This window comes from Eubalaena glacialis, chromosome 2 (assembly GCF_028564815.1).
Source record: "Eubalaena glacialis isolate mEubGla1 chromosome 2, mEubGla1.1.hap2.+ XY, whole genome shotgun sequence".
Lineage (NCBI taxonomy): Eukaryota > Metazoa > Chordata > Mammalia > Artiodactyla > Balaenidae > Eubalaena > Eubalaena glacialis.
In genome coordinates, this window is record NC_083717.1 from 10454829 (window position 1) to 10477783 (window position 22955).

The window sequence follows — 22955 nt, forward strand, 5'->3', positions numbered from 1 at the left end:
ATTGCCTGGACTATGTGGTGACTTGACAATTTGCGTGCATTGACTTGGAAAAAAAATGTTGCAGGAATTATAGGGTAAAACATTCTCGGGGACTACCTTGGGGAAAAGAGCTCCATGTGTGTCCACACGGCTGCTGCCCATGTGATAACTTATCCTAGGAAGGGCTCGCAAGATAAAATGATAAACTGCAGTCAAAACAGATCATTCAGGAAGTACTGGCATTACAAAACCAAGCCCTTTGCAAAAAAATTTTACCATAATTATAAACAGTGAACTTCCTTGGTCCCTTTAAAATAGAGTTTGCTTCGGGAAAAGAACTTGAACTATAATAATGAACTGTAGTTTTCTCCTTTAAGATTTGTCTTCCAATATGCACAATGGGATCCCTTGGCATTATGGTCAGGATATGGGAACAGGATATTTTTGGTGATCTTTGTGTCTAATTCTAGTAATTAAAAGAATCTGAAAAAGAATAGATACATGTATATGTGTAACTGAATCACTTTGCTGTACACCTGAAACTAACACATCATGGTTAATCAACTGTACAAAAAAAAATTTACATTTTCCAAAAGCACTGACTTACACTTACCCCCTATAGTGATGGGCAACTGAGGACTCCAACCATGACGTAGTAAAGAGTTATTTTCATATGAAAATATGAAACCTTATCGCTCCCACTAGGAATTAACATTGGGGCTGAGAGGGAAGTAGATGACGAGGGAAAGTGTGTGGGCAGGAAGGGATGCTGGCGATCTCTCATCACCCCTCCTCCTCCCCAAACTGCCATTCCTCTTCCCTGGACATGTTGGTACAGAGAAGAAAAGGATCATGATAAGAAGTTCAAAGGACTTCCCCGGCGGTCCAGTGGTTAAGACTCCGCGCTTCCAATGCAGGGGGCGCGGGTTCGATCCATGGTCAGGGAACTAAGATCCCATGTACCTTGTGGCGTGGCCAAAAAAAAAAAAAAGAAGTTCAATTTACCATGTAAGAAACCATGCTTGGCTATTCTAAATAACTATGGAGTCAAAGAGGAAATCAAAACTGCACTTACAGAACATTAAAAATTAATGACATGGGAATAGGACATACAAAAATATGAGAAGCACCCTAAATCATTCTCAGAGGAAAATGTTTAGCCTGACATGCTTTTGAAATTAAATAACAGGGAATTAAAAATAACTAAACATATTTCATTCAGGAAGCTAGGAAGATAACAACAAACAATGTAGGCAGAAAGGATGAGAAAAGATTTTTCAGTGATTTAGAAACTTTATAAAGTAGACCAAATTAATAAATTCAAAAGCTCATACATTGAAAAGATCAATGAACATACAAATATCTGATTAGTCTAATAAAAAAGAGAGAAAATGTAACATTTGAAATGAGAAAGAAGGTTATAAAGATATTTTAAGATTACAAAATAATTCTATGTAGAGCCTTATGAGTTTTAAAGAAATGGGAACCTGGAAAAATAATTCTAAGGTACAACTGGATGAAAAAAAATTGAAGAGAGGAATATTAACATGTGCTAAGAATGGAGAAGACGAGGGGGACCTTCAAGATGGCAGAGGAGTAAGACATGGAGATCACCTTCCTCCCCACAGATACATCAAAAATGCATCTACCTGTGGAACAACTCCTACAGAACACCTACTGGATGCTGGCAGAAGACCTCAGACTCCCCCAAAGGCAAGAAACTCCCCATGTACCTGGGTAGGGCAAAAGAAAAAAGGAAAAACAGAGAAAAAGGAATAGGGACAGGACCTGCCCCTCAGGGAGGGAGCTGTGAAGGAGGAAAAGTTTCCACACACTAGGAAGCCCCTTCACTGGTGGAGACAGGGGGGTGAGCGGGGGTGGGGAAGCTTCGGAGCCACGGAGGACAGTGCAGCCACCGGGGTGCAGAGGGCAAAGCGGAGAGATTCCCGCACAGAGGATCGGTGCCGACCAGCACTCACCAGCCCGAGAGGTTTGTCTGCTCACCCGCCGGGGCGGGCGGGGGCTGGGAGCCGAGGCTCAGGCTTCGCAGGTCAGATCCCACGGAGGGGACTGGGGTTGGCTGCGTGAACACAGCCTGAAGGGGCTAGTGCGCCACAGCTAGCCAGGGGGGAGTCCAGGAAAAAGTCTGGACCTGCCTAAGAGGCAAGAGACCATTGTTTTGGGGTGTGCGAGGAGAGGGGATTCAGAGCACCGCCTAAATGAGCTCCAGAGATGGGCGCGAGCCGCAGCTATCAGCGTGGACACCAGAGATGGGCATGAAATGCTAAGGCTGCTGCTGCAGCCACCAAGAAGCCTGTGTGCAAGCACAGGTCACTATCCACACCTCACCTCCCGGGAGCCTGTGCAGCCCGCCACTGCCAGGTTGCCCACTCTCACGACTATTATTCAACATAGTTTTGGAAGTTTTAGCCACAGCAATCAGAGAAGTAAAAGAAATAAAAGGAATCCAAATCGGAAAAGAAGAAGTAAAACTGTCACTGTTTGCAGATGACATGATACTATACATAGAAAATCCTAAAGATGCTACCAGAAAACTACTAGAGTTAATCAATGAATTTGGTAAAGTAGCAGGATACAAAATTAATGCACAGAAATCTCTTGCATTCCTATACACTAATGTTGAAAAATCTGAAAGAGAGATTAAGGAAACACTCCCATTTACCACTGCAACAAAAAGAATAAAATACCTAGGAATAAACCTACCTAAGGAGAGAAAAGATCTGTATGCAGAAAACTATAAGACACTGATGAAAGAAATTAAAGATGATACAAACAGATGGAGAGATATACCATGTTCCTGGATTGGAAGAATCAACCTTGTGAAAATGACTCTACTACCCAAAGCAATCTACAGATTCAGTGCAATCCCTATCAAACTACTAATGGCATTTTTCACAGAACTAGAAGAAAAAATTTCACAATGTGTATGGAAACACAAAAGACCCCAAATAGCCAAAGCAATCTTGAGAAAGAAAAACGGAGCTGGAGGAATCAGGCTCCCAGACTTCAGACAATACTACAAAGCTACAGTAATCAAGACAGTATGGTACTGGCACAAAAACAGAAATATAGATCAATGGAACAGGATAGAAAGACCAGAGATAAACCCATGCACATATGGTCACCTTATCTTTGATAAAGGAGGCAAGAATATACAATGGAGAAAAGATGGCCTCTTTAATAAGTGGTGCTGGGAAAACTGGACAGCTACATGTAAAAGAATGAAATTAGAACGTTCCCTAACACCATACACAAAAATAAACTCAAAATGGATTAAAGACCTAAATGTAAGGCCAGACACTATCAAACTCTTAGAGGAAAATATAGGCAGAATACTCTATGACATAAATCACAGCAAGATCCTTTTTGACCCACCTCCTAGAGAAATGGAAATAAAAACAAAAATAAACAAATGGGACCTAATGAAACTTAAAAGCTTTTGCACAGCAAAGGAAACCATAAACAAGATGAAAAGACCACCCTCAGAGTGGGAGAAAATATTTGCAAATGAAGCAACTGACAAAGGATTAATCTCCAAAATATACAAGCAGCTCATGCAGTACAATATCAAAAAAAACAAACAACCCAATCCAAAAATGGGCAGAAGACCTAAATAGACATTTCTCCAAAGAAAATATACAGATTGTCAACAAACACATGAAAGGATGCTCCACATCACTAATCATTAGAGAAATGCAAATCAAAACTACAGTGAGGTATCACCTCTCACCTCACATGGTCAGAATGGCCATCATCAAAAAATCTACAAACAATAAATTCTGGAGAGGGTGTGGAGAAAAGGGAACCCTCTTGCACTGTTGGTGGGAATGTAAATTGATACAGCCACTATGGAGAACAGTACGGAGGTTCTTTAAAAAACTGAAAATAGAACTACCATATGACCCAGCAATCCCACTACTGGGCATATACCCTGAGAAAACCATAATTCAAAAAGAGTAAAAAAGAGAACATACCACAGTGTTCATTGCAGCACTATTTACCAGCCAGGGCATGGAAGCAACCTAAGTGTCCATCGACAGATGAATGGATAAAGAAGATGTGGCACATATATACAATGGAATATTACTCAGCCATAAAAAGAAACGAAATTGAGTTATTTGTAGTGAGGTGGATGGACCTAGAGTCTGTCATACAGAGTGAAGTAAGTCATAATGAGAAAAACAAATACTGTATGCTAACACATACAGTTACATGTTACTATTAGTTACATCCTAACAGTTTGTTAGGATGGCTGTTGTCAAAAAGACAAGAAAAAACAAATGTTGGTAAGTTTGTAGAGAAAAGGAAACCTTTGTACACTCTTGGGGGGAATGTAAATTGATACAGCCACAATGGAAACAGTATGGTTGGAGGTTCCTCAAAAATTAAAAGTAGAAATACAATGTGATCTATGAATCCCACTCCTTGGTAATTATCCAAAGGAAATGAAATCAATATTTGAAAGAGATATTTGTACTCCCATGTTAATTCCAGCGTTATTCACAATGGACAAGATTAGGAAACAACCTAAAGTGTCCTTCAACAGAGGAATCGAGCCATAAAAAAAAAGGAATTTCTGACATTTGCTACAACATGATGAACCTTGAGGCACTCATTGTGTTAAGTGAAACAAGTTAATCACAAAAAGACAAAAAGGAGTGAGGTACTGAAAGCAGTCAAATTCATAGACACAGAAAGTAGAATGGCGGTTGCCAGGGGCTGGGGGGAAGGAGAGTGGAGAGTTTTCAATGGGTACAGATTTTCAGTGTGGCAAGATGAAAAGAGTTTTGGAGATAGAAAGCGGTGATGGTAGCACGACAGTGTGAGCGTGGTTCCCATCGCTGACCAGTACACTTAAAAACGGTTAAGAGGGTAAATTTTATGTGTATTTTACCACAACTTAAAAAAATTGGAAAACACAAAAAAAGAAGGGACCATGCTTAATTGTTGAACACTTGGAGTTCTCTTCTGAGTCCAACCCCTGATTCTTCACTTCCCAGCTATGTGACCTTGGACCTGTCACACCTTGCCAAGACCGTGAGTCAAATGGAGAAAGGAGACCACGTCATACTGTTTAAGACTATTGTGTATATAGAAACTCTTCACAAGCTATGTCAGCACCAGGGAAATGTGAGGGAACATACTTCTGTGTCTCTAATAAACAAATTAATTAGAGCAACTGTGTAAAGTACTTAGGACTGTGCCTGGCATATTATTACGCCATATGTGTCAGCAATTATTATTTTAGAATCCTTCCTGATATAGGACGTAATGAAGCACAGACACTGCTAGCATCTCTGAATTCTCTGCATCCAAACCCATAGGAGATATGACACGCAGGGGGCTCCCCACGGCCCTGAGCAATAATAACTGATTCAGGGTGAAGTCTATCTTATTACAGTGCCCTCAGTAGCTCCCTGAGGACCAGAAAGTTAATTAGCTTCCCTACTGCCTCCAGGCACTGGCCACAACTCAGCTAATTTAATAAAAGAGTATAATGACCCCAGATTATTTATACTTTCAATTGTTTACATCAACTGTGTGATAAAGTGTGGTACATCACAAGAGCAGGGAAATGTAACTGTAATTGACAAAGCTAAGTGATAAGTTGAAAGAACCAAAAATGTATACAAAAGCATAAGTAGTTAATTTTTGTGGTATAAAAGTGTTAATCAAAATAGCTAACAGAATTCTTGTGTTACAAGGGAGCTAGGAAGGCTGGTGACTCTTCTAGTCGTGTGCCAACCAGGCATCACGTATCTTGGTCAGACTTATTTTCTGAAAGGTTTAACAGCAATTTACTAGTAATTTAGGTAAGTTAAAGGGAACCCTGAAGGAGCAAGTGATGGAGAAATCGAAGAGAATGCTAGAGAGAATTAATTTCTAAAAGTACCTGTAAGTCCATACTGATCATAAATAACAGAGACATACAGATAGACTGACAGACAGACAGACAGAGACAGAGAACGAGAGATGGAGAGAGAGAGAAAAAGGGAAAGGAAAGTTCTTCCTTACAGCAGAATGAAAGGAACTAGTAAACTTAGAAGGAATGATGGAGTTAGAAAATCACTATTTTGCAACCATCATAATAATAATTCAGGCAAGAATCATCAATGGATGCTAAACTACTACACGAATGTTTTAGGAGGAACATAATATTTATATAGTCTTAAAGCATCCCCTACAGATATTTATTAACTGCAAAGTAGAGAATAGTCATTTTACAGTGGAGAGACCTGGCAGACACCACCTTAACCAATGAGCAAGGGGACATTACTCCTGATCAGATGCACTTGAGAAAGACAGGCATCGCCTCCCTGGAATTCCTGCCAAAATGCATCGCCTGAATCTAACCATGAGGAAATGTCAGACAAAGCCAAATTAAGAAATATTCTGCAAAATAAATGGTTTACACTCTTCAAAATATCAATGTCATGAAAAGCAAAGGAAGGATGAGGACATGTTCCAGATTAAAGGGGAATAAAAAGGCATGACAACTAAGTGTAATCTGTGATCCTGGACAGGGAAAAAAAAATAGCTCCAAAGGATAGTATTGGGACAATTGATGAAATTTGAATAGGGTGTATAGATTAAATAATAGTCTTGTGGGGCTTCCCTGGTGGCGCAGGGGTTGAGAGTCCGCCTGCCAGTGCAGGGAACACCGGTTCGATCCCTGGTCCGGGAGGATCCCACATGCCGCGGAGCAACTGGGCTCCTGTGCCACAACTACTGAGCCTGTGCTCTAGAGCCCGTGAGCCACAACTACTGAGCCCACATGCTGCAACTACTGAAGCCCGCGCGCCTGGAGCCCGTGCTCTGCAGCAAGAGAAGCCACCGCAATGAGAGGCCCGCGCACTGCAATGAGGAGTGGCCCCCACTTGCCGCAATTAGAGAAAGCCCGCGCGCAGCAACACAGACCCAACACAGCCAAAATAAATACATAAAATTAAAAAAAAAAAAAAAAAAATAGTCTTGTGTCAATGTCAAATTTCCTGATTTTATAACTGGCCTGCGATTATGTAAGTGAATATCCTTGTTATCAAAAAATATGCATTGAAGTATTAAGGGGTAAAAAGGGCATGTCTGCAAGGAATTATCAAATGGTTCTGAAAAAATTATATCTATAATATACAAATAATTTATGCATGTAATATTCATTACATTCAACATGTAATATTAAATTGCATACATGGAGAGAAAGAGTGACCAAGCAAATATGTCAGAATGTTAACGATTGGTGAATTTGGGTGAGGGTGTATGAGAGTTCTTGTTATTATCCTTGTAATTTTTCTTTGTTTGAAATTATTCACAAAAATACAAAGCTAAAAAAAAAAAAAGGTGGATGAATAAATGTCCAAGAACCCTTCCAACTCTGAGGGCTTCCCGACTGAAATCCATTAGCAGCTGGTCAGTGCAGCAAGAGCCCAGAGCCCTGCCCCGTCCGCTCCCCGCCAGCCCTCCCTAAACCTCGCCCCTGCCCTTCCATCACCACTCCTGTTTCCCCCTCTGTCTCCTTCCCATTTTATAATGTAAGATGATTTCAGACTTCTTGTGAGCTCTTGAGAGGAAGATCCTACATAATTTTAGCCAAAAGAAAAAGGAACTCACAAAGGAAATGAAACCTCGGCTATTTTATCCCTTTTTTTTTCATAAAATTCACATTTCATCTCTAGCAGACCCTTCACTGCACAGTTAAATACACCTTGAGTTCCTTTCCTTAAAACAACCAAACCAAAACCATCCTGGACCCAACCTCTTCTCCGTCCAGCTTCTGCCCTACCACCTTCCCTTCCCAGCTCCACCTCTAGACACATCTGCCTTTGTTCTCTGTTTCCTCTCCCCTCACCCTTCGACCCACTGCAAACTGCCTTCCACCCTCACGCCTCTATTGAAACTGCTCCTGCCAAACTCACCAGCTACCTCCTTATCAGGAAAGCTGAGGGGCAGTTGTGGACCCTCGTTTCATCTACTGGTGGCATTTGCTGCTGTTAACCACTCCTTCTAGAAATGCGCTCATGGCCCTCATGGCCCCGGGTCCTGACTGTTCTCCAACAACTCTGGCTGTTCCTTCTCAGTCTCCACTGCAGGCTCCTCTGACTCTGCCTGTCCTCGAAATGGGATGCTCCTGAGCTCTTTCCCAGGCCACTCTGCACGGCTCCCACTGTACATCTTCTGACATCCAGGCTGCTATTCCCAGTTGCCTACCTGACACCCTCACTTGGACGTCGCATCTCATAAGCTCTTCACACTGAGCATCTCCAAATCTAAACTGTTCACTTTGGCGGGGCTCCCTGGCTCAGAGGATAGCACCGCGAGGGCTTAGCTGGTGAGCCCGAAGCCTGGCGTTCCCCCTCGACTCACCTCTCAACCTGCACACTCACCGGTCGGTCAATAATTCCTGTCAATTCCAACACTTCCTCTCCCCTGCTCTACCTCAGGTGAGCCTGCCATCCTTCTGACGTTACTACGTCTCCCCACTTAGGCCGTACACAGTCAGGGAACTGGGATTACACCTTATGCTATTCTAGAGCCTAGTGACATGGTGAGCAGTCATAAATGTCTGTCTAATAAATATATATGAATAAATAAATGGTGAAATGAGTGGCATCCTTTTAATTTAGCGGAATTTCTTACTCCATCCTTCAAAGACTAAATGTATTTTCTTATATTAATATTTTAACCTCCCCTCCACGTTTTTCCAGAGTACCTACAAAGTTTGGGTGCCAATTAAGATGGATTTTTCCTAAGAGAGCTCTTTGGCTCAGGCACCGAGCTGATGAGTTGCTGGGGGCATTATTTACTTCTTGCTCCCTAAACTGTCCCCCCTCCTGTAATCACTCCATCAAGTTCACACAATCTATGGTGCCTGGAATGATGACACCTCCATAAATCAGTTCTCAACCTGCTGGCTGTTGCTTAAGTGCCCAGGTGACCAATGTCCTTCTGCACCTTCTTGGTGCAGAATATTTTGATTGATTTAACAAAGGTTCTGATTCAGTCAAAGGCTGTGAATGCGTTAGTGGCATGGAGGAACAATGTCCCAGGACCCCAAGCAAGAGTGAAAAGGAAACAGCAAAGGCCAGCAGCTGGGATGGAGGCAGGTTTGCTGTTCTACAGTCATTGCCTGTTTTTGGACTTTAGTCCTTTTAAGATGTATGTGTAGAATTTGTAAACTGCTAACCAACAAGGGTTGCAGATTCATGCTCACCTTTCATCACATTTAATCAGAATCACACTGTCTGTTCCAATGCCCAACGCTGCAGCTCCCTTCTTGAGAGAAAAATGGCTCTGTAAAAGAAAGTACATTTGTGTCATTAATTAGTTGCATACAAAGTCAAGATCCATTCCCTTGGCTGTTCTTTTTTTCTCAATCTGTCCCTCCAAAGCCTGGATTGCTGAGAGAAGATGGCATCCTTCACTTAACCTTTTTTTTCAATTGTGGTGAAATTCACATAACACAGAATTTACCATCTTAACCATTTTAAGTGTACAGCTCCGCGGCATTGAGTATATTCACACTGTTGTGTGACCATCACTACCATCTATCTCCTTAACTCTTGATCATCTTGCAAAACTGAAACTCTGTATCCATTAAACGACATCTCCCCATTCCTCCCTCCCCAGCCCCTGGTGACTACCAATCTACTTTCTATCTCTATGAATTTGACTACTTTAGTACCTCATGTAAGTGGAACCATACAATAATTATTTTTCTGTGACTGGCTTATTTCATGAGCATAATGTCGTCAAGGTTCATCCATGTTGTAGCATGTCTCGGAATTTCCTTCCTTCTTAATGCTCAATCATATTCATTTTATGTATACACAGCAATCTGTTTTTTCATTCATGCATCAATGGACACCTGGGTTGCTTCTACCTTTTGGCCACTGTGAATAATGCTGCTATGAACATGGATGTACAAATATCTCCTTGAGCCTTGCTTTTAATTCTTTTGGGTATATATATCCAGAAGTGGAATTGCTGGATCATATGGTAATTCTGTTTTTGAGGAACTGCTCTATTGTTTTCCGTAAAGCTGCACCATTTTACTTTCTCACCCACAGTGCACAACTGTTCCAATTTCTCCATACCCTTGTCAATGGTTGTTGTTTTCTGTTTTTCAATAATAGTCATTCAAATGGGTGTGGGGTGCTACTTCATTATGATTTTGCTTTGTATTTCTCTTATCATTAGTGATGCTGTGCATCTTTTCATGTGCTTATTGGCCATTTGTACATCTTCTTTGGAGAAATGTCTATACAAGTTCTTTGCCCTTTTTTGAAGGGGGTTAGTTGGTTTTATGCTGTTGTTGAATTCGCTCAGGCTTTTGCATGAAGATAACAAGACCCTGGAAATTATTAAAGAACCTGTTACCCCAACACACAGTAACCTATGCCAATCTCACATACAAGGCATAAGAACACAGCAACAGCAGCTGTGTATTGTATGGCTCCCAGACTTATATTTTGCTACCCAGAGATTACATTCAGTTTCTTTCGAGTTCAGTGAAATTGTGTGCACTCAAGTAAGAGAAGCTGGCCTGAAATCCAGCACTCTTCATCTCAGACTCATTGGAGGGGCTGTCTGTTTTGGAGATGACTGTCCAGCCCAGGGTGTGATCAGGAAGGAGGCATCAGTCACTGGCTTGGCAAACAGCGCCTTCGGAAAGGCCACCCTGACAGGCCACCACTGAATCTTTGTTTGTGATTTTGGTTATTGATTCCAGGGAAGAATCCAAATCTCGGTGGCTGTAATCACTGTGCAATCTGGAGAGTGGAGAGGGGCTAACCTAGCCCAGCTGTACTGCATCTGTGAGCAGCCTCTTACTATTAACTACAGATCATTAAGCTGTCCAAAAGGAGAACTGCTTCCTCAATTTACATCACCAAAGGGTTGCTGACTGGAATTTTAAATGATGGCTCCAGAGTGTACTCTCCTCGAATGCCTGCTTTCGACTCTGAATTTTTTCTTTTTTAAAATTAATTTTTATTGGAGTATAGTTGCTTTACAATGCTGTGTGAGTTTCTGCTGTACAGCGAAGTAAATCAGCTACACGTATACATATATCCCCTCTTTTTTGGATTTCCTTCCCATTTAGGTCACCACAGAGCACTGAGTAGAGTTCCCTGTGCTATACAGTAGGTTCTCATTAGTTATCTATTTTATACATAGTATCAATAGTGTATATATGTCAATGGCTCCTCTGAATTCTTAAATATGCAGCCTAGAAACTGTTAACATGCATATTTCTAGGGGGTGTGGCTAGTAAGCAAGAAGAAATCACATTTATAACAGCAGCCAATACTATAAACCAATAAATGAGGCACTGAATAGAGGAGCTCTAAAAGCCCTGTGTAGCTAAGAGTAGAGATGGGAAAGGATCATTAGTCTCATTTTACAACCTTAGGAAGACAACATGGAGAATCCTTAGGAAGATACCTGGGAACTAGGAAAGCTTAATTGGAAAGATACATGACTCCTCCACCAAAAAAAAAAGTGTTCTCTCTTACATAGTTACTGGATCCCTGGGCCACCCCAGAAAGAAGATGCTCAGGGGAAAACAGCACTAAGTCTGTTTCTGCCAGGAGGGCACAGAATCGAGGTACCAGCTGCCCCACTGAGCAAGCATGCACTAACCAAATTAGGCCCGTCAGTGAATGAGCTCGTAAGCACTGTTAAAATCAAACACAAATGGAGACTTGAAAATTCCCTGAGCAGACAAAACCAGTTTAGTCAGAGAAGCAAAGCTTAATTTAGCTGATTTTGCAAGACAAGTGAGGCTCACTTGACCTGGGTCACTTCTCACTTAACGCCTCTGAAAATTGTGAGACTTAAATTGTTCTCCCCGAATCATATGAGGGAACCACTAACCAATTCCCTTTCATTTAAGAAAATTCTAATATTGCAACCAATCACTGGGAAGAATCAACAGTCACTGCCTCCACGTTATATAAGCTGCTTTGTAAAATCTACCTCTGAGTCTCCTTCCACGCTTTGCTTGGAGTGCTCATGGTTTGCAAACTGTCTTTTCGGTATGTGTGTAACAGGGAAGGGCAAAATCTGACTCCATGTTGGATCTGTTTCTTTTACTTCAACCTTTGCTTTTCGTTGCTTTTGTTACTGTAATCAATAAAAGGATGCTATCTATAACTGTAAGCATACATAATGGCCTGCCTCAGGAACCCTGCCCCTCTGCCTGAACGTTAAACTAAAGTGCCTTCGTTCAGCTCACAGGGAGACATTCTGACCCTGCCCACCTGTGAAAGGCTACAGAAAAGAAGAAATTAACACATCCCCTCCCCAGTGCTGGCCAAGCCAGGAGATATTTTGCAAGACTTATGGCCTTTTTACTTTACTTCCTCACCTCCTCCCCCTCTCTGTTCTATAAAAGAAACTGGCATCCAGACCCCAATAAGTTGCTGTTCTGGGATGCTAGTCCGCCATCTTCTCAGACACCTGGCTTTCTGAATGAAGTCGCTATTCCTTGCCTCAACACCTTGTCTCCCAATTATTGGCCTGTCGTGCAGCAGGCAGACTGAGCTTGGATTTGGTAACGTGTGTACCATAAACTTTTACTAATTATGACTTCGGTGATTCATTGGTTTTGTTTCTGTTTTTTTCCTTCCTGAACTTCTGACAGCACTAAACAGCTAAATGGCCCCCCGGGGGTAAGTAAGAGATCTGGTGCACCCGGTCAATGCGAGGAAGTAGTCTTGTCTGGTCTTTAATGAGGAAGAATGGGGATTCTCAAATGAGGAGCAATTACCTAGGATAATGGATCATCATCCCAAATGCCGCACATTTAAAGGAAAAACACATGCTGGAACAGGAAGCTTCAAGATGGGGAACAAAGGAATGAAAAAGAAAATTAGGTACCAAACCATGAGTTTGGTTACACTTTCAGGAGAGGGAGCAGGGAAACAGCTAAATGTTATCCATAAATAGCCAGGGACCTAAGAGAGAAGGCACTTGAGTGGAAAAAAAAAGACACTTCCTAGTGAGGAAGAAGCCGTGAAGACAGCTTAAATGGCAGGACTCCCTGTGCTGGTGAGAACATGTGAGGAGAATCATTCTTACTCCTTGGCACCATGTTTAATGGAACCACTTGTTGATAAATCAGAGCAGAGGGCAGCGTCCTGGAGGCTGAGGACCCTGGGAACCAGGTATCTAGAGAGAGCTCAGAGGATGCTTGGTCACAAGCAGAGGGAGTTAGGGACACGTGGCATGGCGGGTTCACATCTGAAGGGCTGTGCCAGGATGGGGTAGATGCTCCGGGTGACTTCAGAAGGCAAAACCATGAACACAAATTGGAAGCTACAAGGATTCTGTTCCATCCCCAAATCATCAGGGCTCTTGTAATGATCAGTTGTTCATCAATGGAATGGCTGGGGGATGAGTTAACGAAGAGCCCCCTCCCCCCACCCTGATTCTGGAAAAATAACATAGACCCCCTGATAGAATCTAGTGGTTACTTAGGACTAAATCATATTTCTATTCAAGGGTAACAGACGTTAAAACCCATATGATTTTTATTTTACACTAAATGAAAAACTCAAGGTTGAAGATTAATTTCTCCATCTTTTAAAAAATATCATAATTAATCTAGATATGGGCTATATAATTCAGCTGATATTTTAACTGGGTGCAATTAAATATGGGATTTTACAGTTATAGAATAATTGTAATTTTAAAAGACGCAAGCTTTTGGGGCTTGAGTGGGATGAGATTATCCAGAGTAAGAAGGCGTGAGAATGACAGCCCCTCCCACCCATCCCCATGACTGGAGAATATGCCTAGGGATCTTTCTTCTTTAATGGGGACAATAAACGTCTCCTGTCTTTAGGGATGGTGGGAGAGTAAGGGGAATGGTAGAAAGCTCTGAGACAGAGCATTTCGGTCTCTTGCCATGCCAGTTTCTCCTCCTCTATTACAAGTGAGATAATCAGTTTAGAAAGCCGCCTTAATTCTTTCAAGCCATTGTTGGTCACATCCAGATATTTAACCGAGGCTCAGCTTCAGCTGCCTTGTGGGCCGCAGGGTCTCAGGGAAAGCGTATGAGGCTCCGGGGACACAAAGATGATCATAACAGCCCTCAGTAGCCAGCTATCGCCCTTACCTCATCTCCCTCTTCCCCTCCCCTTTTGCTCTCTACTTGGTGGTAGTGGCCTTCCTGGTCTTTTGTGAGCTTGCTAAATTTGTTCTTGCCTCTGGACCTTTTTACTTGCTGTTCCATTTCTTGGAAAACCCTTCCCTCATCTATGCATGTGGCTCCCTGCCTCATTTGATGCAGGTCTCTGTTGTAGATCACCTCCACAGACACCTTTCATGACCATGTTGCAAAATAGCCCATTACCATGCCACTCTCTTGTTACCACCTGACATGAGGGTAGATATTTATTAGTCTACTGTCTTTCCCCTACTAGGATAGGCTGCACGAGGGCAAAGACTTTGTTGAAATAGTTAACAAGCATCTGTTGAATTTGACCATGTGTGCAGAGAACAAGTTCAGGGAAATATCCACTATTTGCTGCCATAAATCTCTGGCCACAATGTTGACGTGTGGCTTTGGTGATTGGGGCCAGATGATGGTGGGCTAAATGGACCCCGATGCCTCTTATCTATGGCCTATTCTAAAAGCACATCCAAGTGGTGATATGTATATGTATAACTGATTCACTTTGCTGTACACCTGAAACTAACACAAGATTGTAAATCAACTATACTCCAATAAAAATTTTTTAAAAAGAAATTGTTCTATGGATATTTGCATATTCACTTATAATAGTAATAATTATAATAAAGGGTAATCGTTGAAACAACAACAACAAAAATAAAATAAAATAAAAGCATGTCCAGAGGTCTTCTTGGCACCCACCCCAGACAGCCTCCCATGGGGTCCTTCCCAAGCAGGAAGCAGTTGTAGGCCCTTCTAACCAGACGAGCTGCTTGGGGGAAAGAAAGAAGCAACCCAAAGACTTCAAACAAAGAAAAAGGACACACTAGGCTGGAATACTCAGCTCCTAACTCTTCCGACAGTCTATCAAAGCTTTACCTCTTAGCTCTGAGGTCTATCGATCGTCCTTGGATTTGATCCTTTTGTACCAACAGCCTTTCCCTTTGTCGGTGGAGTGAATGGCACGTGTGTGTAGGAACACAGAACACAGGCGGATGGATTACGCATCGTTACACATCATGGATGCCCAGCAAGGAAATCTTGAAGTCCAACCTATGAAAGAGCTGGAGGGTCTGGGCAAGATGGCGGAAGAGTAAGACGCGGAGATCACCTTCCTTCCCACAGATACAGTAGAAATACATCTACACGTGGAACTGCTCCTACAGAACACCCACTGAACGCTGGCAGAAGACGTCAGACCTCCCAAAAGGCAAGAAAATCCCCACGTACTTGGGTAGGGCAAAAGAAAAAAGAAATAACAGAGACAAAAGAATAGGGACGGGACCTGCACCAGTGGGAGGGAGCTGTGAAGGAGGAAAGGTTTCCACACACTAGGAAGCCCCTTCGTGGGCAGAGACTGCGGGTAGCAGAGGGGGGAGCTTCAGAGCCACGGAGGAGAGCGCAGCCACAGGGGTGCGGAGGGCAAAGCGGAGAGATTCCCGCACAGAGGATCGGCGCCGAGCAGCACTCACCAGCCCGAGAGGCTTGTCTGCTCACCCGCCGGGGCGGGCGGGGGCTGGGAGCTGAGGCTCGGGCTTCGGTCGGATCGCAGGGAGAGGACTGGGGTTGGCGGTGTGAACACAGCCTGAAGGGGCTAGTGTGCCACAGCTAGCCAGGGGGGAGTCCAGGAAAAAGTCTGGACCTGCCTAAGAGGCAAGAGACCATTGTTTTGGGGTGTGCGAGGAGAGGGGATTCAGAGCACCGCCTAAATGAGCTCCAGAGATGGGCGCGAGCCGCAGCTATCAGCGTGGACACCAGAGATGGGCATGAAATGCTAAGGCTGCTGCTGCAGCCACCAAGAAGCCTGTGTGCAAGCACAGGTCACTATCCACACCTCACCTCCCGGGAGCCTGTGCAGCCCGCCACTGCCAGGTTGCCCACTCTCACGACTATTATTCAACATAGTTTTGGAAGTTTTAGCCACAGCAATCAGAGAAGTAAAAGAAATAAAAGGAATCCAAATCGGAAAAGAAGAAGTAAAGCTGTCACTGTTTGCAGATGACACGATACTATACATAGAGAATCCTAAAGATGCTACCAGAAAACTACTAGAGCTAATCAATGAATTTGGTAAAGTAGCAGGATACAAAATTAATGCACAGAAATCGCTTGCATTCCTATATACTAATGATGAAAAATCTGAAAGTGAAATTAAGAAAACACTCCCGTTTACCATTGCAACAAAAAGAATAAAATATCTAGGAATAAACCTACCTAAGGAGACAAAAGACCTGTATGCAGAAAATTATAGGACACTGATGAAAGAAATTAAAGATGATACAAATAGATGGAGAGATATACCATGTTCTTGGATTGGAAGAATCAACATTGTGAAAATGACTCTACTACCCAAAGCAATCTACAGATTCAATGCAATCCCTATCAAACTACCACTGGCATTTTTCACAGAACTAGAACAAAAAATTTCACAATTTGTATGGAAACACAAAAGACCCCGAATAGCCAAAGCAATCTTGAGAACGAAAAATGGAGCTGGAGGAATCAGGCTCCCTGACTTCAAACTATATTACAAAGCTACAGTAATCAAGACAGTTTGGTACTGGCACAAAAACAGAAATATAGATCAATGGAACAGGATAGAAAGCCCAGAGATAAGCCCACGCACATATGGTCACCTTATCTTTGATAAAGGAGGCAAGCATATACAGTGGAGAAAAGACAGCCTCTTCAATAAGTGGTGCTGGGAAAATTGGACAGGTACATGTAAAAGTATGAAATTAGAACACTCCCTGACACCATACACAAAAATAAACTCAAAATGGATTAAAGACCTAAGTGTAAGGCCAGACACTATCAAACTCTTAGAGGAAAACATAGGCAGAACACTCTATGACATAAATCACAGCAAGATCCTTTTTGACCCAGCTCCTAGAGAAATGGAAATAAAAACACAAATAAACAAATGGGACCTAATGAAACTTAAAAGCTTTTGCACAGCAAAGGAAACCATAAACAAGACCAAAAGACAACCCTCAGAATGGGAGAAAATATTTGCAAATGAAGCAACTGACAAAGGATTAATCTCCAAGATTTACAAGCAGCTCATGCAGCTCAATAACAAAAAAAAACAAACAACCCAATCCAAAAATGGGCAGAAGACCTAAATAGACATTTCTCCAAAGAAGATATACAGATTGCCAACAGACACATGAAAGAATGCTCAACATCATTAATCATTAGAGAAATGCAAATCAAAACTACAATGAGGTATCATCTCACACCGGTCAGAATGGCCATCATCAAAAAATCTAGAAACAATAAATGCTGGAAAGGGTGTGGAGAAAAGGGAACACTCTTGCACTGTTGGTGGGAATGTAAATTGATACAGCCACTATGGAGAACAGTATGGAGGTTCCTTAAAAAACTAAAAATAGAACTACCATACGACCCAGCAATCCCACTACTGGGCATATACCCTGATAAAACCATAATTCAGAAAGAGTCATGTACCAAAATATTCATTGCGGCTCTGTTTACAATAGCCAGGACATGGAAGCAACCTAGGTGTCCATCATTGGGTGAATGGATAAAGAAGATGTGGCACATATATACAATGGAATATTACTCAGCCATAAAAAGAAATGAAATGGAGGTATTTGTAATGACGTGGATGGAGATAGAGTCTGTCATACAGAGTGAAGTAAGTCAGAAAGAAAAACAAATACAGTATGCTAACACATATATATGGAATCTAAGGAAAAAAAAAAAAAGTCATGAAGAACCTAGTGGCAAGACAGGAATAAAGACACAGACATACTAGAGAATGGACTTGAAGATATGGGGAGGGCGAGGGGTGAGATGTGACAGGGTGAGAGAGTGTCATGGACATATATACACTACCAAATGTAAAATAGATAGCTAGTGGGAAGCAGCCGCATAGCACAGGGAGATCAGCTCGGTGCTTTGTGACCACCTAGAGGGGTGGGATAGGGAGGGTGGGAGGGAGGGAGATGCAAGAGGAAAGAGATATGGGGACATATGTATATGTATAACTGATTCACTTTGTTATAAAGCAGAAACTAACACACCATTGTAAAGCAATTATACTTCAATAAAGATGTTAAAAAAAAAAAAAAAAAGAAAGAGCTGGAATCTGCTCCTTTAACCCCTCCCCATACCCTGGAGCCCCCTCCCCCATCATCGATGACTGGACCAATAGTCTTTCCCTGTCCTCCTACTTCTCCACACCCCTTCCCGACAACCCCTGGTTTGCCTCCTATACTGTGTCAGAGAAACTGGTAGCTCTTGTTCTTTTTCTGCTCATCAAATGGTCGAAAAGGGCACCCTGCTTTTGAAAGCATCTGATGTACAATGAAGCCTGTACTCTGGGAGACCGCCTCATTCATTTCTAATGATCATGATTTGGAGGGCAGGGGATTGCCCGCCACCTTCTTAGAGACTCCATGTGAGTCAGAGGTGATATGGATCTGCACACAAGGCATTTCTGTGAAGCTGCTACCTTATTATTTGCCCTCAAAGCTATAGTTTAAAGTTACCCCACTGTGAGTTTGTGCCCTAAGTATGTTTTAAAAGAAAGGAATGGTGTGTACCAAGATTAAGTAGACCCAATGGGCATGTGTGGTGACAAACATGAACACCAGCACTAAGCATGTATGCAGTCACATGAAAGCAATTATTTCCATGATTTTAGGATCCTGAGAAGAGTGAAATGAAAATGTGTAGTGGAAAGAGGTCATTTGGCATGGAAACAACCTAAATGTCCATCAACAGATGAATGGATAAAGAAGATGTGGTACATAAAAACAATGGAACATTAGCCATTAAAAAAAAATGAAATAATGCCACCTGCAGCAACATGGGTGGATCTAGAGATTATCACACTAAGTGAAGTAAGTCAGACGGAGAAAGACAGATACCGTATGGTATCACTTATATGTGGAATCTAAAATATGACACAAATGAACTTATCTATGACACAGAAACAGACTCACAGACATAGAGAACAGATTTGTGGTTACCAAGGAGGCGGAGGTGGGGAGGGATGGATTGGGACTTAGGAATTAGTAGATGCAAACTATTATATATAGAATGGATAAACAACAAGGTCCTACTGTATAGCACACGGAACTATATTCAATATCCTGTGATGAACCATAATAGAAAAGAATATGAAAAAGATTATATATATAACTGAATCGCTTTGCTGTACAGCAGAAATTAACACAACATTGTAAATCAACTATACTTCAATTTAAAAAATTTAAAAAAAAAAGCGAGAGGTCATTTGAGATAAAATGACCTGGCTCTAGTTAGTCAAGTTATTCTCTCAGTCTGAACCACTGTTTGCTCAGCTGCAAGGATGAATCCCTCTCTTGTTGGTGTGAGAGTTGGTGTGAGAAGTGTAGCTACTGCATGGGAAGGACCTACAGGTCGCCCAGCATCAATAGATGCTCACAAAGTTGTGGCCCTTCCAATTCTCCAGCCTAATGTGATGCCATCCTCAGGTCTCTCTGTGTACCTTGAGCAGAATTTTGTTAATTAATTAAACAAAATTAAATTTAAATTACATGTTAATTCACTTTATGTCTTAAAATAAACATATGCCATATTGGAACATGTAAAAACATCTCAAAATCATACAAGTAACAATAGAGAATCCAGACTCTCCCAAAGCTGTGAATCCTTGGGCATTGCTTCGTAATTTGGGAGAGGGGCCATTATCCATCTTAAGAAAATAACTGGCCCCAGATATGCCTTCATCTTGCCTCCTGGAGACGTTCAGCTCTCTACCCATCGGGACACCAGTGGGTGGCTGGTTACAAGGGCAGTGTTAGCTGCCATTTGCGGAGTGTTTACTAAAGGCCGGGTACTGTATTATCTCACTTCATCCTCCCAACAACTACATGAGCTGGGTATTATAATCCCTGTTTTACAGATGAGGAAGCAATGAAGTAGGTAATCCAAAGTCACGTCCTGGAAAGTGGCAGAGCAGGGCCTATCATCATTTCTAGTCCATTCCAAAGCTTATGGGCTTCATCCACTAACCTGAAGAAAAATAGGTCTATCCAGTGACTCCCGACCAGGCACTTGGAGCAAGGGAGAGTCACCCACCCGATGAGGAATGTGACCTCAGGGGCACTTGGAGGGGTGACTGTCCTCTTCTTATTTGTCTCTTCTCTGACAGTACAATGCCTGCTCTTTGAGAATGTCTCCTCATTCCTTTGTCTCCTATTGCAGTGAAAATACCCCCTGGAGAGGCAACACTTAGATTTTACAATCATATACATGGCTCTCAGGTTCTTTTCTAAGAGTAGGTTTTGATGGGATTGGGTAGAGGAGATGACACAGGGGTGATGAGGACCCTACAAGGAAAAGGAGGGAGGAACGCAGAGGCGGAGGACGGGGTGCCAGTGGTGAAGTGAATCTGGTTCACTAGTTCACTTACTGAAAGTTCGGTCAGTGTTTCTGTCTAATGAGAAGCATGACATGGGAGCTTTTTCCGAGCTGCCTGGGTCACCATTTGTTTTTTGCTTTTGTTTTTAACAGAAAGGACGTCTATTTTTTGGAATTGAAACCCTCTCAAAAAGTGTGGTTATATGAAAACATCTTTCTAAAGCATATTATGAGAATCACCTCCCCATGGAAGTGGGCTGAGGTCACGAGGGGCCTCAGCAGAACACTGGTGACGGGTTCCAGAAGCCGTGGACCTGAGCTGAGCCTGGCGTGTTAAGAGTGGAATGACTTAGTTATGGTGATTTGCCTGAAAGATCCGAGTGTCTGTTGTGATTATAAGGAACATTTTTCCTAGATGCGATTATGCTGTTTCATTGAAGTTATTTCTGGAAGAGCTTGTGTCACACGAGGAAATAAGAGGAATTTGGAATTAAGCTCACGGTTGGGGCTTTCAGAAGATTTAGAGAGAGAGAGAGATGTGAATTACTGAGCTGGGATCTTAGCTTTTCTCTAAACTTTCCTTTCAAGAAAGGACCTAAAAGTCATCAGATTAATTTTTGCCAAGTTCTTCTATCGCTGAGTTTGATGAGATTCCAGCAAAGGATGAGTATTGAACCAGATAATCTTTAAGATCCCTTCCAATTTTGTGATTCTACATTTTGGAGGAAAATCATTTTGGAGCTCCTAACTCATAAACGCTATCTCTTGTTTCAACTCAGTGACTTATGTTCTTCTGTTCTTCATCGCAATACTATTTGTTTGATTTAGTCCTATGCGAATTTCAAGAAAACAGTTTGATTCGAAAAAACAAACCCAGCTTGCCCTGCTTATCAGCTAGGGAAAGTTCTAGTCTGTTTTGGTGGCCGGAAAAGTGATGGGTAGCTTTGTGGGGTGTGGCAGAGACAGACTGAAGTGTCATCTAGAAAACAAAAGATGACCCTTTGCTTTCTGAACATGTGAAGTTTCTGGCTGGGTGCTGGAGGATGACAGTTTCTCAACCCCATTTTCATCTCTATGGCGCTAACCACGTCCAGTTATGAACTCTGTGCTCAGAACAGAAGAAAGGGCAGTAACTGGACCTGGTTCAATAGATCAGGAAATTGTATTAGCATGAGAATAACCAACATGAAGAAAACAGGATTTGAGAAAAGATGCTTCAAGTGAATGTAGAACAGCCAGCTAGAGTGGCGATCAGGTCAGCCAGCCTAGAAGCTGAAACAGCAGTGTTGGGATTGTTGGCAAACTGAGGCTCTAGAGCTGATGCTGCCATTGACTGGACACGAAACCTTGGGCAAAACATCTTCCACCTCTGGGGCTTGGCTTCTTCATCCATAAAACAAGGTGTTGTTGTTGTTTTCAAGTTACCTAATATTTATGTAGAGCTCCCTATGTCCCAGGCGCTGAGGGAAGTGTTTTTTAAGGCTCTCATTTGATTCTCCAAAAGTCTTGGGCCTTGGAAACTCTCCAAGAACATAAAGAGAGACCGTAACCGAAGCAGCTCCTGCCTTGGCCATTGGCCTCCCCTTTCCCCACAGGATCCACACAGCAGCCCCCCCATCACCCTTCTCCCTGCAGGTCAAGGGATTCAGGAAGGAAACCTCCACGCAGAGATGGAAACAGGCCTGGAGAAAAGGCATTTGAGAACTGACTTGGCAATTTTCTTTCTTTAGCCTGGGAAGATCTATTTCTGGGGCTGGTGGGGGCAGCGACTGTGAAATCCGAAAAGACTAAGGAAAGATCTGGCCTGGCCTGAAGGTAGAAGGAGCGGTACTAAAGGATGCATAGGCTGGAATGGCCCTGAGGTCTGGAGCCCAGCAGCAACTAGACACGGGGGTTGTGCTACCTCTTAACTTGGAGCTGCAAGGCAGGACTCACTTTTAAGGGTTCACCTGTCCAGAATGGTTTGGATCAAGTGCTCCAGGAGACATCAGAGTTCTTTAAATCAAGCTCTAAAAGCCCTTCCCAGCCCAACCTATGGGTATCAAGGAGGATTTTTTTTTTTTTTTTTTTTGTGGGGCATGGAGAAGGAACAGTTTAGCATCACCTTCACATAAAGAAAAAAGCTCTTGGTGGAAATCTGACTCGGGAAGGTATAAGATGTTAAAGTAATTGATGATCTGTGGTTTATAAAACTCTGTCGCTGTATCTTTTAATCTGGTTTCTGCACTGGTAGCTGGGGCAGGGCCCTCACTGGTCTGGGAGTCAGGAAATCTGCTTAATCCTGGCTCTACCTACCTAGCTAACTGCAGCCTCTTCATTTAAAAAAAAATGCTGAGAACAATCTCCGTTCTGCCAGGCTCACAAGGTTGTTGTTGAATCAGATGAACTTGTGTCTATTAGAAGTTGG

General features: G+C 42.5%; 1 protein-coding gene across 1 annotated transcript in view; it reads right to left on the reverse strand.

Annotated features, from left to right (window-relative positions):
* Positions 1-22955, reverse strand: part of GAD2 (glutamate decarboxylase 2) — a 67848-nt gene that overhangs the window by 30875 nt on the left and 14018 nt on the right. The window contains exon 8 of the mRNA XM_061181577.1: positions 9209-9288. Within this exon, the coding sequence (XP_061037560.1) occupies positions 9209-9288 (80 nt within the window). The remainder of the gene's footprint in view (positions 1-9208; positions 9289-22955) is intronic.